Source organism: Antrostomus carolinensis, unplaced genomic scaffold (genome assembly GCF_000700745.2).
Source record: "Antrostomus carolinensis isolate BGI_N321 unplaced genomic scaffold, ASM70074v2 scaffold1801, whole genome shotgun sequence".
NCBI lineage: Eukaryota > Metazoa > Chordata > Aves > Caprimulgiformes > Caprimulgidae > Antrostomus > Antrostomus carolinensis.
Window position 1 is genome coordinate 209,364 of NW_010296137.1, and position 14,662 is coordinate 224,025.

At 40.1% G+C, this 14,662-nt stretch overlaps 1 protein-coding gene across 1 annotated transcript in view; it reads left to right on the top strand.

Annotated features, from left to right (window-relative positions):
• LOC104532856 (kalirin-like) overlaps window positions 1–14,662 on the top strand; it is a gene marked incomplete at its 3' end in the record, with an annotated part of 249,515 nt that overhangs the window by 160,883 nt on the left and 73,970 nt on the right. The window contains 2 exon segments of the mRNA XM_029087516.1: window positions 6,312–6,507; window positions 12,342–12,508. Of these exon segments, the coding sequence (XP_028943349.1) occupies window positions 6,312–6,507; window positions 12,342–12,508 (363 nt within the window).

Genomic DNA, 14,662 nt, shown 5'->3' on the forward strand with positions numbered 1-14,662 from the left:
GCTGGTACTTCTGGCTGTTTGCATCCATCCCTGAGCATGAGTTTAGAAGGGAACAGGAGCCAGAATTTAGACAGTAGCTTACTTCACTGTTATTTACAACTCACTTGAGTTTCCCATTTGAGGTTTAGCAGAGTCTTTCAAGTGAATTAGCTGCCTGTGTGAAGGTACAAGATGTTTCATAGCTTCTCACTGACTTATAGCTGACACTCAGATATGAGCTTCTTTATTAGAAATAAGAGTTACAGAGATCTTGAGATACTTTTGAAACAAAGGGAACAGTAAGAAAAATTTCAGCACCTTCTCTTCATAAGCTGGAATCATAGAATCATAGAATGGCTTGGGTTGAAAGGTACCTTAAAGATCATCTAGTTCCAACCCCCCTTCCACTAGACCAGGTTGCTCAAAGCCTCATCCAACCTGGCCTTAAACACTTCCAGGGAGGGGACACCCCCAACTTCCTTGGGCAACTTGTTCCAGTGTCTGACCACCCTCACAGGAAAGAATTTCTTCCTAATATCTAATCTAAACCTCCCCTCATTCAGTTTAGACCTACCCTCTTTCAGTTTTTTTAGAATCCTACAATGTCTCATGCTCCGTGAGCTTTTGCTTTTCTTTTCCATATGTACTTAGTTTTCAAACTGCACATCCTTTTAAGAGAAGGTGAGCACTAAGCTGTCCTAGGCACCCTATCTCTTGGAGCTGAATTCCATTGTTTCGCTTGATATTCTGGGCATTCAGGAACCAAAAGCACCGAAGCACAATCATCACTGTGACAGCCTTTTCATACTTCAGTGGCCCAGGTCTCCACTAAGGCAGTGTGGTATGTCTGTCTGTTGTCAAAAAATTGGGTGACAGTATTGTCAGCCCAAACTGAGGCCTGAGAATGAGGATCAGCAAACTTTCTGCTTACATGATCTGTAGAAGTGACAGTTTCATTCACCCTTTCCTACCTACATCTCCTCTACCATGTACCTTCAGTATTACTCTGCTCATAGATCCACCTACAGTGTCACATCCAGTCCTCTGCTCTTCCCTCCTCCTCTGAACGCTGAAGCAGAGCTGAGTGCTGTTGCCCTGGCATCTCTGGTGCCCAGTCTCTAGTGTGGGCCTTAGAGATCTGGTCTCCCCTACTCCATTATAACCCCATCATGTCTGACCTCTTAATCTCATCCACCTTCACTCTCTGTTTATCCCAGATGTATGGCTCCCACTTATTTTTCTCTTGAAGTAGATATTCTCTGTTCTTGATTCTGAGCTCTGCACAGATCTGCCCTGTGCCTGTGTGACTGTTCCTCCTGTCCTGCCTCATCCCCATGCTCTACCTACTCTTCTCACCTTTCCTCCCTCTCCTATTTGCACCATCATTTCTCTTGCATCCTGCCTCCTATATTTGCTTGTTCTTCCCCAGCATCTTTACTCTTTTTCAGATCCCTTTAATGAGCCCACTCTTTTTGTGTTGATAGCTTCTGCACCCAGGACAGAACTTTCTTTCCCTCCTCCTCAAATGCCCTTCCCCACCCCATACTTCAAAATATCAGCTCCTATGTGATTCACTTACCACTTAACATTTTTTTTGCTTGTTTCTTTATTTCCCCTTTCCACCTCCTTCAATTGGTAAACAAAATTTTCTGGTTGGCATTAAACAAGATGACTTTAGGTATCAAACACTGAATTTAGGCCAAGTAAGCAGCATTCAAGGCTCAGCAGCACCATTTTGTAGAAAATCTCAGCAGCAGCATCAAAGAAAGGATACTTAGAATTTAGATATGAAATTAATGCAAATGTCCATTTGTCTCCACAGCAGCTGCTGCAGCTTGGGTAGGCTCTTTGGCCTAATTCACAAGCAGGCTGTAATGTAGGCATGAGATGTCTAGACTACTACTGTTGTTATTACTGGTGTTACTTTTCACCTGTGTACCTCTTCTCTATACCTCTCCTCTTTCTCCAGGATTGAAGATTAACGTCTCTCTCCCTTCAGGCATGTTATCTGCTGGTGTTGCAACATGATAAATCCAGGAAGCAGCAGTATTGGGAATTTGGGTATACTAAATTCCTGCTATAGGAGGATGCCTACTTAGAGTATGTGGTCTAGACTGTGGTTGCTATGTCTGCATGAAACACAGACCTGGCTGACATAGTGCATATATCTGTTAGAGCCTTGTGATAGTAGCATGGAGCTCAGCACAAACCCAGTATTTGCTCACATGCTAAAGTGAACTTATGTACTGTCTCTGCTGCTCTGATAGGCATATCTCAAGTAGCTCATTTAATACTGGATTAGGTTCACTACCAGCATTAGTTCCCATCCCATTATCATGGCTGCACAGCATCTATTTCAGGTGAATAATGAAGAAATGTGCTTTCTAGGCTCATTATCAGTCAAGAGCTTTGTTGTGTCTTTCTCTTTCATATTATAACTCTACGATCACTTGACCTTCCTTTAGTAATATGGAGCTGTTTCTTGGTCATCAACCTTGTATAACCTGCAAGGAAGGAGTGTGGCTCCTTCCAAAGAGTCAACTGGACTGTGGCTGACAATGAGGCTTGTGTGCAGCTTTTCTTCTAACATTTTTGGCACCTGGGTAGAGAAGTCTGCTGCTTTTTCTAATGCAGACATGTGCACTGCCACTGTTGCTGTTCTCACGACTCTTCTGCTTTGGTACAATTTTTCTCTCATACCACAGCAGAGCAGAGCAGAGCTCAGGGCTTCCCCTCTGGCAGGGCTTTTCTCCTTTCAGGGCATGAGGGATGCTAAGGTCTATTTAGAATCACAAACACTGGGAATTAAAGTGAATAAACATAAGAAACGCTATCAGTTCTTCCCACCAAAATATCTAGCAGATGAACAGAGTAAACTCTAATCAGCCATTCTTTGGGGTCAAAAGGGAATTAAACAAGTTAATGGCCAAGTGAGCCTCATTTATGAGACAATTCCTGACACAGGCCTAGTGCAATTGTCTCTTTCCACAGCTTAGGACATAGGACACTTTCATCTGATAGGGTCCAAGTTTCACCATACATGTCAGTGCCTGACCCAATCTGTGAAAGCATCCAAGGTCCTTTTTTACACATGAAAAATATACATCTATAGTTAATAGAGCTGCCTAATTACAGCCTCCTCCTGAAGAAAAATAAATCTTTTTTCCTATACCCAAGTCAAACCAGTTAGGGACTCAAATTCAGACTCTGGGACCATTTCCAAATGGTCCAGTTTGAAGTACATATAAACTGCTGGGATTTTGAGGCATTGGCTGTACAGACAGAAAAGGAAATGTCTTAATGAGATATGCAAAGCAGCATGGTCTCTGGGATAGGGCACCAGATTGGGATTCAGGAAACCTGGGTTGTTATCACAGCTCTCTATTGCTTCTTTGCCTTTGTGTGCTTTAGATTCTCTTCTAGCCATCTGTTTGTCTCATTTACTCAGAGCAATGTACCCAACCTTGCTGTACACGTTTTGACTGATAAATTTAGTGACGTTCTGCCTCTCGCTGTGCCTGACTCCTTCCTCTCTTCACCTCACCCAGCACATGGGATGACTATCGCTTCTTCATCAGGCCCCACTTGGAGGCAACTTCCTTCCTTCCTTCCTTCTCCTGTCCATTGGTGGCTGTGCTCATGGCCTTGGCAGAGCTGATACTTGGCTAACAAGCCCTGCTGGACCTGCCCAACTGTCCAGAGCCACTCAGTTGCAGTCTTGACCCCTGTTCCCCATCCTGGCTATGTGAAATGGAGCACTGTGGGCTGACCTTGCATCCCATGTTGCTTATCAGCTCATATCCTGACTGCCTGTGCTGTCCTTTCCTCTTTAATTGGAACCACTGATTTGAACTGGGGAGTGTGGATAACGGAGCACGAACTCTTCAGTGCCTTGCAACGACTAATAGGACAGGTAGATATTTAGGTGAAGCTCCTCCTGTGTGGGAAGCCTGGTGAAAACATGCTGCCAACGTGAGCATCAGGAGCACTGGTTGCCTAGGGAGGTAATACTTCTCTTGAGTATTGATGGATGCTTCTCTGCTAGAGACCTGACTTGGACACAGGTCTAAGGTGCAAAATGCAGTAGAGTCAAGAACAGCCATTTTGTTGTGCTTGGGTGGAAATTATTTGTGAACCCTTGCATAATTTCAAATTATTATGTTTTACCAGCCTGACAATCAATGCAATGAATTCAAACATACAATATTTTAATAGTTCATAAAGAATAAAATTCCTCTAATTCACTTATATTATGTACCTTTCCCTTAACTACTATGAACAGAAAGGGCTTTGCATTGAACTTTAAGTGTGATTTTCATGACTATAAGAACCTGTGCTTACTGTGAATTCCTTCCACTGTTTGTAGTTTGAAACAAAGTCAAGACCACCTCAGTTCTGATTGCTGTTAGCTGTGGATCTGTCTCTAAGTGTAAATGTATCTAGTAAAATCTTTCTCCAGCATCTGCTTTGACCATTTCTCCATAACTTTTAAATCTGACAATAAGTCTCCACAGTTCAGGAACTCCAGCTCGATGTGTGAATGAATCAGAGGCTGTTGGAATCAGGAATGTGGCCAAAGAGACCGTAGAGGTAGCTATTATTTAAAGGTAATTGAGTGGAATGGACAATGGAACAAGCTGAAGAAAATAGAAGCCCCCCAGGGTGTCCACACTCTGTCTTTCAACCTGCAGCTGAGGTGCCAGGTTCTTGGTTGAGTAAATCTGCTTTTCTGCTTCTCTCCAAAAAGAGCCTAAAAACTGCTTATGCCTTCCCTTCTACTGCAAAACTGTGTACTCCCGTCCATGCTAATGTGAGAAGGGCTGAGAGGTTCTGCTTAGGTTGCCTTCCTGTGCCTGTGTTGGATATAATGTCTGCTTTCTGGAAAGAAAACTGAATGGAAAATTTTTAATCTTGGCTACTTGGGAAGTTGTGCACCTCACTGCACACAGGCCCTGAAGAACACTTGTAGTGAGAAACAGAGAACTTTACATCATATTGTGCACAAGTGTGAATTTAGATACCTAGTTTTAGCTCTCCTGACTCTAGTTATGAGGAATTGACCTATGAAACAGAATTAAGGCATTTATTTAATAATTATTCAATTACTTTTAAAAATTGTATTCTGCACAGTACTAGCCTATATGCATTATTTCTGTTTCCCTTGTCCCCCCTCCCTCATTCATTGTCACTAGCATGTTCCCTATTTTTTGTGTGTAGTAGCAGAATCTAAGTTGAGGTGAAACTGTGCTATTTGTGTGGGGGCTAGAACTTGCTTTAATTGAACAGGCAAAACCAGAGATGGTCTTTTGATACTGGTTGGCTACTTGTGGGCTAATATGTAAAATGAAGAAGATACAGTAAGCAGAGTGCTAAAATCACCAACAAAAGATTTTGCATGTTCCCATGAGTTATTGGCAGGTAATAAAGGTCTTTGGTTAGAGCCAGGTGCCATTTGTCATCCTACTGATGATTCACCTAGCCTAGAGTGTGATGTTTCTGTGCTGTGCTTTCCCCATCTCTAAAAGTGAATTATTTATATTAATTTCCCAGTGTAAAAGCTTTCAGATTCACAGGAGAAAAAAGTTATACAGGGCCTGTTCCCATGTCCACTGAAGACAACACAGACCCTTAAAAAAGACTGTAAGTTCCTGAAAGCACAGCGTAGGACTCATTGTACAACTGCAGTCAATGCTGTGGGAGTTAACTCACAAATTCATAATAAAATATCTAGTCTTGTGATGCATTTTCTGTGAACAGTAGGTAGATACTCTTCACAATACATTGTATCAATAATAATAATTCTGAAAATGTATTAGTTATCCCTGTTTTAGGGCTTAATGGAAGCAGCTTATAATTTGAATTCTATGAAGATAGAATAAATAATATTTCCATCTGTAATATGTTACATACGGTGCATTGCAAAATGTTTTTAGAAATGTTCAGCTGATTTGGGGATTTTTGTGGTCACAGGTGTTGCAAATTGTTTTTCAATTCTGTAAGAATTACTTCATTTAAATTTTAATTTATTCAGAAACATTATCTCTACCATCCATGTGAATAATGTGGGTCTTCTCTTCCAGTGTCCTTTGGAATGTGTAAGGGAAAATTAACGTGTCAGATTTCTTGTTGGACCAATAATCTTTTCATGGATCCTCACCTAAGCAAAATGTTAAGCCTGTCCATTGAGTGGGCATGATCCAGAGTAGGCTGTAGTTTGGGGGTTTCTGGATCATATTCAAAATGTGAAGTACTTTTGTGACTCAAACACAGTTAGAGAGTAAGAATTTTCATTGATCTTGAGTGAATACAGCGTCTGTCTTCTGCCCATGAAGGTTACAGCAGAGTTGGATGCCTGGAATGAAGATCTGCTGAGACAAATGAATGATTTTAATACTGAAGACCTCACTCTGGCTGAGCAGCGTTTGCAGCGTCACACGGAACGGAAGTTGGCCATGAACAACATGACCTTTGAAGTCATCCAGCAAGGGCAAGACTTACACCAGTATATCATGGAGGTCCAGGCTTCAGGTGAGCAGAACAATTTGATCTCTCTTTTACATGAAAAAAAAAAAAAGCAAAAAAAACAAAAAACCCCAAACAAACCAAGAAAATCTAGAAACCCCAGAAATTAATATCAAGCAAAAATAGCCCAATACATAGCAAATACATCAGCTTTTAACATAAATAAGTATGGGCAATACCTGTCTCTCCACTCCCAGCACTATTCCACAAATTTTGAGAATTCTTTCATTCAGGATTATATGTCAGAAAATGCTGTTTCTTGGAGACTGAAACTCATTGAAGAAATAAAGCTGACTTTCAAGTTTCATTCAGAAAATTTCACAACTGCAGGATGGAGTTTGTGATCAATTCCAAAGTGGATGGAGAGGAGAGGGGAAAGACAAATTGTACTGGTACATCTTTGTCCTCGTGCCAACTCAGAAACAAGCACTGCAGCAAGTCATGAGTTACAGATACTTGATCTGGCCAGCGAAACCTCAGGTCTGGATGAAGTCTAGCCATTCTAGACTCCTAAGCTTGTTAACCTTTCTGCAACTAGACTTTATTGAGAGGCAAACTGAGCAGATGTGCTGGCTTCAGTCTCTGCAGACTTGAGTTCCTTTTCCCTGTGTCACATTTCAGGGTGCAGACACACCCAAGAGGAAAGAAAGAGAGGCGAAGGGAGAAATAAGCTAGTTATCCAAGAGCCAAGAATCCAAATAGAGAGCCTTGAAACTAATAATGAAATGGAACTCTTGTTTCCAGCCAGCTCTAATTTTAATTATATTATATTAAAAAGGAATTTGATAAACCATACTGGAATTTTCCTTTTCAGTGCACGCTTGAAAGTTAAAGGTAGCAACGTAGGTGTAAAAAAAACCTGTGGCATGTGCTCTTAAATGACAGACTTGAATCATGTTGACAGGGAGTCTGTCTGATACTTTTACTCTGTGGGTGTAAAAAAAACCACCTTCAGCATGTGCTCTTAAATGACAGACTTGATTCACGTTGACAGGGAGTCTGTCTGATACTTTTACTCTGCTTCTCAGCAGTAGGATCCTATTTCTAGGACTTCCTGTGAATCAGGATTTTTATATCCTTGCATTTTGCATTTGGAAAAGGAATAACATAATCCAGATTAATCATAAAGTCATTTACTGCATAAAGTCCAGACGTGAATGTTACTTGTGAAGTGTTTTAACTTTCTTAAATATCTGGAAGGAGTGCAAAGCAAGAACAATTCCTGTTCCTTCCCTCACAAAGTAAAAAGGATTTTTATGGTTTTATTCTTTGGCAAACACTTTACCTCTAGGCACCCACTTTAAAAAAAAAATAATCTGGCAGTATTCAGCCTGACTTGGCAAGCTGCACGCAACAGAGGCTTAAGGACTGTTATGAGAGTATGTTGTGAACTAGACAATCCAGTGCATTGTGTGAACCACGTATGTGAGCTTCTGAGATCTGCCCACCCTGTGTCTGGTCCTGTGCTTCAGCTCCCTTGCTTTCTGGGATAAAAAAACTTGTTCTAATACCTAAGTTAAGATGCTTCTTTTTTTGTTGTTTTTAATTTTTTCATTGTTTTTTCATCCTAGAAGAATCTTAATATGAGTAGGAATTCATGGGAGGTAGAGAAGGTGATCCAGAACAGAGCCCAGTCAGGAGTCTCAAGTGACTGATTTTTATGGAGAAAAAAAAATAAAGCTATGTTTGTCAAGAAGTTAGAAACAACTTCTTTTGGATTGCAGACAAAAGATTAGCAGCTAAATGAAGTGACTTTTAAAATGTTTTTATAAGATTATCTAAGATCACTTTCTATGAAACCTCCCCAATAAAAATCCATTGCTCCCAAAGGCAAGGAAGCAGAAGCCTCATGGGGACGTAGAGTAACTGTAGTTAATCAAAGGTAATGGTCATGTCTGCCATGCACGGAATGCTAAATGCTGGGAGAATGGCAAAATAAGGGAGAGAGATTGCTCTGGGGAGCCTACTGTTTCTTATTTCAATAAAGGACAGTTATAATCCATAAAAGATTCATTTAATTTTACTCCCTCTTCCTGAATCCTATATCATGATCATTCAGTACATAACTTAAGGGATGATTATTCTTACTGCCAGAGATGTGAACTTGCAGGGGTTCTGGGAAATCAGCTGCTATTGCTGCTTCCTATTGTACAGTGTCACCACTGCTGCAATCAAAATACAGCTGTAGCCACAGACGATAAAAGCAGAAAAATTATGATTTTTTCAGGCACATTCTACCTAACCAGGCACTCTTAATTGGCCAAGTTTCTTCCTTTCCCTATAATTTTGTTTGACCTTTATTCCTTTTTTCATGTGACACAGGAAACTGATTCAATTTTGATTGTTCTAGTGTTTGGCTTGGAGATCTTTAAGGTAGTAAGTCTGTCAGATAAGATTACATCCAAGTTTTTCCATGCATGATGCCTTTTTCACTTGGAAATCTTGTGCGGGCAAAGAAAGAACGTTTTTGCATGTCCAATGCAGATTTGGAGCAGTGATTCTTACCAGGCTGTGAAGTGTCTGGAAACCCCTGTTTGGTACAATAAATCCAGTGCTCCTGTGATGCACCCTATCAGACTGTGCAGACATTCAGAGCATCAGTGCATGGGAAGCATCTATGCAAGTCCAGTATTTCCAAAGCTCTGTACAGCTCAGAGTTATGTTCCCATGATTTGTTCCACTACTCCAGCATGTAGGTGAGCCTGGTTTAGATTAGCCTGCTTTCATCATCAGAACAGTTCTTCTTCAAATAAATGTTTGTGTCTATTAGGGGATGTGTTAAGAGCTGGAAGTCAGGTCGTGTTTTCTGAATTTTTGTGGTACTTTCAAATTGTCTTCATGTCTCACTAAAATCTGTGTCCTTCAGGAAATGTATTTGCATTTAGAGAATATTATAAAAGTATTCTCAAGAACACTGGACTTTTTAATGAGCCAGCACTTTTTATTTTAATGAACTTATCTTCTATTTTTACAGTTTGTAGCTCTACTGCTGATCACAAAGCTAAATATATGGGCAAGTATTCTCAAAAATTGATATTGATGTTTGAGTGTCTAACTTAATATATTGAAAGAGCCTGGTGTTTCCAAAAGTGGCAGCTTGGACATTTCTGATAAATCCATTTCCTATGGAAAGTTTAGGATCATAATTCAGCAGTGATTTAACACCTCGATCCACGCTGTAGTGACGACACATTCATGTAATTCATTAGCATACACACGTATACACACATAACATTAGTCGTTATGCTTCTAGGTACTAAAAGTGGTTACACTCTAATAGGTAATTAATTGATTGCACAAATTTATTAGATTACTAAAGTCCACTTGCATTGTCAGTATCATTGTCATAATAGACACCACAGTTAGGAGTCACTCATGGTTTACAGAGCTTTTTATGTCTTAGAAACAAATTGTCTGAGCCAAGCCTGAAATACACTGCAAAGCTAATGCTGGGAAAACTTATGCAATCCCTACCTCTTTTGTGGAACATTCAAAGCCCTTTTGTTTCCTGGTTCTTAAGCTAACATCATTCATGTCTTTTCCCAGTGTTACATTGCTTAAAAGGGAAGTGCACACCCATTTCATTTTGTTTGTGATGTCACTTATAGTAAGTCATAACTATAGTTTATATTGCAAAGAAGAGGAAACTAAACTTTCCTGTCACAGGCTTTTAATAGTTCAGCCAAAGAACAGGTTCAAAGCAATTTCAGAAGAGCTTCATAAAGGTTAAAAAGCAACACCCCTTCCTTACACTGAATAGTATCTCACATTACAAATAGCTCAGGTGTAACTAATGTATGTTTTGTAGGATGCCAGGTAGTGTGGCTTGGTACTCTTTTCTGTAATATTTTTTTAAAACATTTTCAGTTCATTATGCTTCACTTGATATCTACTGCACTGGTGGAGACATTAGGAAAAAGTAACAAAAAAAGTTTGGTTTATCAGAAAATCAGCTATGCTTTTCTATCTATCAAAACACAATGTAAAGATAATGTGTATGAAATTATTCTGAAAACGAGCCTTTCTATTTTGCAAACCAGTCTTTGAGAAGAGTAAGTGCTCTCACCGCATGCGCTGGCACTGTAGAATAAATCTGCATGACATATGACAAGCAAGAAAGGGCAAACCATTCATCATAGGGAATGCAGGCTGCCCTTGGATAGCATCCCAGGCAGTTCACTGGTTGCTGCTGATGAGTTAGCACAATGAAAACCGTACCAGCTGAGTGTGCATGAAGGAAAACTGTGCATGTAATATCGAATAGGTGTGGTGAAATCAAGCATACAAAAAGCCATCATGTCCTGAGGATACAGAACCATATGCAGGCTAATTGTAGCAACAATGCCTGGTGTCTGGCAATTGAAAGAAGCTTCACTCCCAAGAATAGAAACATATATTAAATTTCCAGTTCTAATGGGAAGCCAGGGGCCATTCCACTTTATTTGGTAATGAAGAAACTGTTTTGTTTTGGCTGGGAAAGGGAATAAGCCAATCACTTGCATTCCCACATGCTTTTTTTGATAAAACCAGAAACCAGGAAAAAGGGGATAGGGTCAATTGTAAGGTCATATTTATTTTGTGTACTGTCCTCTGTAGTTATCGCTGTGAGAGTGAAAGTCACAAGTCTCTGAGGAGGATAAAGGGGGAAGAAAAGGCATCTTTCTAAATGGGTTTTAAAAATAGCATCCAAGCCTTTTGTACAGCAGTTTCTAATTAACACATTTCTTTTTTAATGTCCTATTATTCCATGAAATCAAATGGCTTTGGAGAAAAGTGTGTTTTCCCAGCATTACTGCAATCTGATTATTTTTATATTAGGTTCCTGATCCTCCCTGTGTTGAGGCCAATGGCAAAATTCCAGTAGACCTCAATAAGGGAAGAGTCAGGTCTTTATTAATTTGTAATAACAGGGATTACAGTAACATGGGATGACATCATATTTCCTCCAGGCCAAACTTTCACAATTACACTGGTAACGTACCCAGCCAATGCTATTGCACCAGTATAATAAAGAAGGAAGATGTGAAACTCTGCATTGTACTTCATGTAACCACTACGCACAAGGCTTGTAGGGTCATAAGAAAATTCAGGAGACAGAAAGGGACTCTGGAGGTCTCTATTTCAACCTCATGATCAAGTCAGGTCAGCTATGAAATCAGACCAGGTCATTCAAAAGTTTATCAGTTTCATGCAGGTTGCAAGGGATGGGGGATGTGATACTGAGCCATTTTTTCTCTCTAGTATGTGAGGATCAGAAGTCAGTCTGTGGAATTATTCTGAATTGAACTATATGTTGGTTTAAACTAAATTGCTGTTAATGATCCTCTAAAGTGCCCAGATTGCAGAAGAGCTTGCACTGTGGAGTTCCATGCACTTGTAGCACTGCTATAGATCTGGTGACTAGAGTTTACTTCCTTTATTTTGCTTTTCTATTTTCTTCCTCGTCTTTTTTTCCTTCAAAGTTCTTTTCCACATGTATTTCTAAAGCATAAGTTAATTAATTACTGTAAGAAAAGGAGGGAGTTTCTATCTTTTTTTTATTATTCAGTGTTCATGCAAGTTTTTGAGCAAGGCTGTGGTTAAACCATGTCCTACTAGCCAGATGCTGATGGGTGAGATGAGCAACGATCACCAGAGAAACACTACCTTGTAGAAAAATTTGGTGATGCGATGCAGAATGGGAAACTGGGAAAGCCAAATATCACCTGTGAGACAGTTTAGTGAGAAAGAATTACTCAGCTGCAAATCACTGTGTTAGCTGGCAAAATTTTAAAGCTTACATTTCTGCAACAGCTGGAATTTCAAATAAGTGCAATGATCTCTTTCTCTGCATGTTGCAGGCATTGAGCTGATCTGTGAAAAAGACATTGATCTTGCAACACAGGTTCAAGAACTGCTGGAATTCCTTCATGAGAAACAGCATGAGCTGGAGCTTAATGCTGACCAAACTCACAAGAGGTTAGAGCAGTGCCTACAGCTCCGGCACCTACAGGCTGAAGTCAAGCAGGTGAGAGTTTTTAACCACACATGAGGATCTTAAATGCATTTTCAGCCGTTACATACATGCAAACTGCTACACCAGCTTCTGCCAAGTCCCATACCTTTAGGTGGACAGCCTAATCTTAATCTCCCTTTCCTTAACAGTACTTGATTTGCTGACAAACTGCAGCATGACCCTTTACAAATAACGAAGGGCTCTGTTCCCTCTAGCGTGCATATATATTTGTCTTCGTGAACAGTTATGGGAAGTCTGCGCAGAACTGACCCCATAACTTTTCAACTGGAGAAGCTGCCTTGAACTCCATGTGTTCTGGGAATATGATGATTTGATTTGGGATCCAGACTTAAGCTGTTGTGGAGAATTGGCCCAAAGCAAAGCATAACTGAGCTGCGAGGTCAAAGTATGACATTACGGTAGTTTCACCTTTTCATTTATAGCTGTACATCTGTTGACCTGTGGGACTCTTTAACATAAGGGTGAGATAAAGAATTCTGTCTGTGGTCTCTAGATCCTAGGACTTGTTTAGCCACCTTAATATTGTTACGTTGCCTTTCTTCCAGAGTTCATCCTAGCGTAGGCAGTCATGTTCTGCCTCCCTAGGTTTCCCCTGATATTTAATTTGGATGCCCCACATTTCTTTGTTTTCCTGTGCTACACAGGATAACACTCTACTTCCTGCTTCCTAATCCATAGGTGGCTTCACACTTCAGTGCATGTCTGGATTTCAATTGAATGGTTTTGGTTTCATTAGGAAAACCAGCAACATTTTTTCCAGACCTGAAATATTCAGGTTTCCATTTTACCAGTACAAATGGGGCTTTTTTGTGGTTTTGGGTTTTTTTTTCCAAATACTATAAGGTGTTCATGAAAAATATTTGCTTCTTTGTTTACTAAAAAAGAGAGAGAGAGAGTGTGCTCTGTACATATAATCGTAGTTTTTCTTTCTTCAAAAGCTGAGAATTTGAGTGACACGTTATCTGAATTGTTTTATCATTGCTGACAAAAAAAATCTTTCATTCTCATACAACTCCCACGCTAGAAGCTGGCAGCATCAACGCCAGTGCATACATTTTCTTTCAAAGTCCACTCTGAGGTGGATATTTTGCAGCTCTTAATGAAAGTAGCATAGAACTCTCCTAAATTTTTATTTTGAAAAGGTAGTCATTTTGCATTTATGATAATTGAAGGCCAACTCCTCTTTAAACTACAAAGCTCTGTAGAGTGCTTTGGCTTTCTCCTGAGGAGGTGGGAGGTGGGGGAAAGAGAGACTTTGTGATATTCACAGTCACCACCTTAATGTGATTATGAAGTGTATCCTTTTGTCCATAGGTTCCTGAACTTTCTTACACACAACTTAGCTGAGCTTGAAGTTTTGTGCGGTAGATTTATGATGAAGCACACACATTTAAACTGGATGAAATGAAGAAGACAGAAGACAGAGAGGAGTAATATGTGTAGCAGAAATGCTAAAATGCAGGTTATTGCTAGCTGACCAAGTCTCGCTAGCCCGCTTGTGCAGGATGAAGTGCCTGTCCATTAGCCCCGTGGCTGCTCCTGGAGCTGTACAGTGGCAGTGCAGCACTCTCTGCAGGTACCTGATGGTACTTGCCTCATTATCAATTATCTGCTGGACCTCAACTATTTTACAAACCAAAATCTAACCAAAGGAAATGGTTATAGGACTGAACTATCTAAAACTTACTGTACAAGGAGAACAGCTGCCTTGAATTAATATTTCCTTAATGGAGGTTGGGACCATCAGAGCCTTCATTGCTATGTGACCTTTCAGCAAAGCAGTAGTGAAGAATCATTTTATTTGTTCAGCTGGATACTACGGACTCCTTTGCTTATTAACCTATAATTTACCACTGTACAGTTTCCCTTAGAAAGAGCCAAATTAATATATATCTGTGTTCTATCTATTTAGTTTCCTGTAGATGAGTCATATACCAAACCATTTAGTGAAATTGGGAAATATATTGATTTTGACTTGCAATTTACCTCCAGTCGGATCCAGGTTTCCTTCACTTTCATTTTAGTGCATCTGAGACGATGGATGATCTCATTACTAGATGGCTCTCACTCTTGTGAATCAGTTGAGATGTGGTTGCCGCAAGACACCTACTGTAGCTGTGGTTAAGTTCCGCTGACATAGTGAAA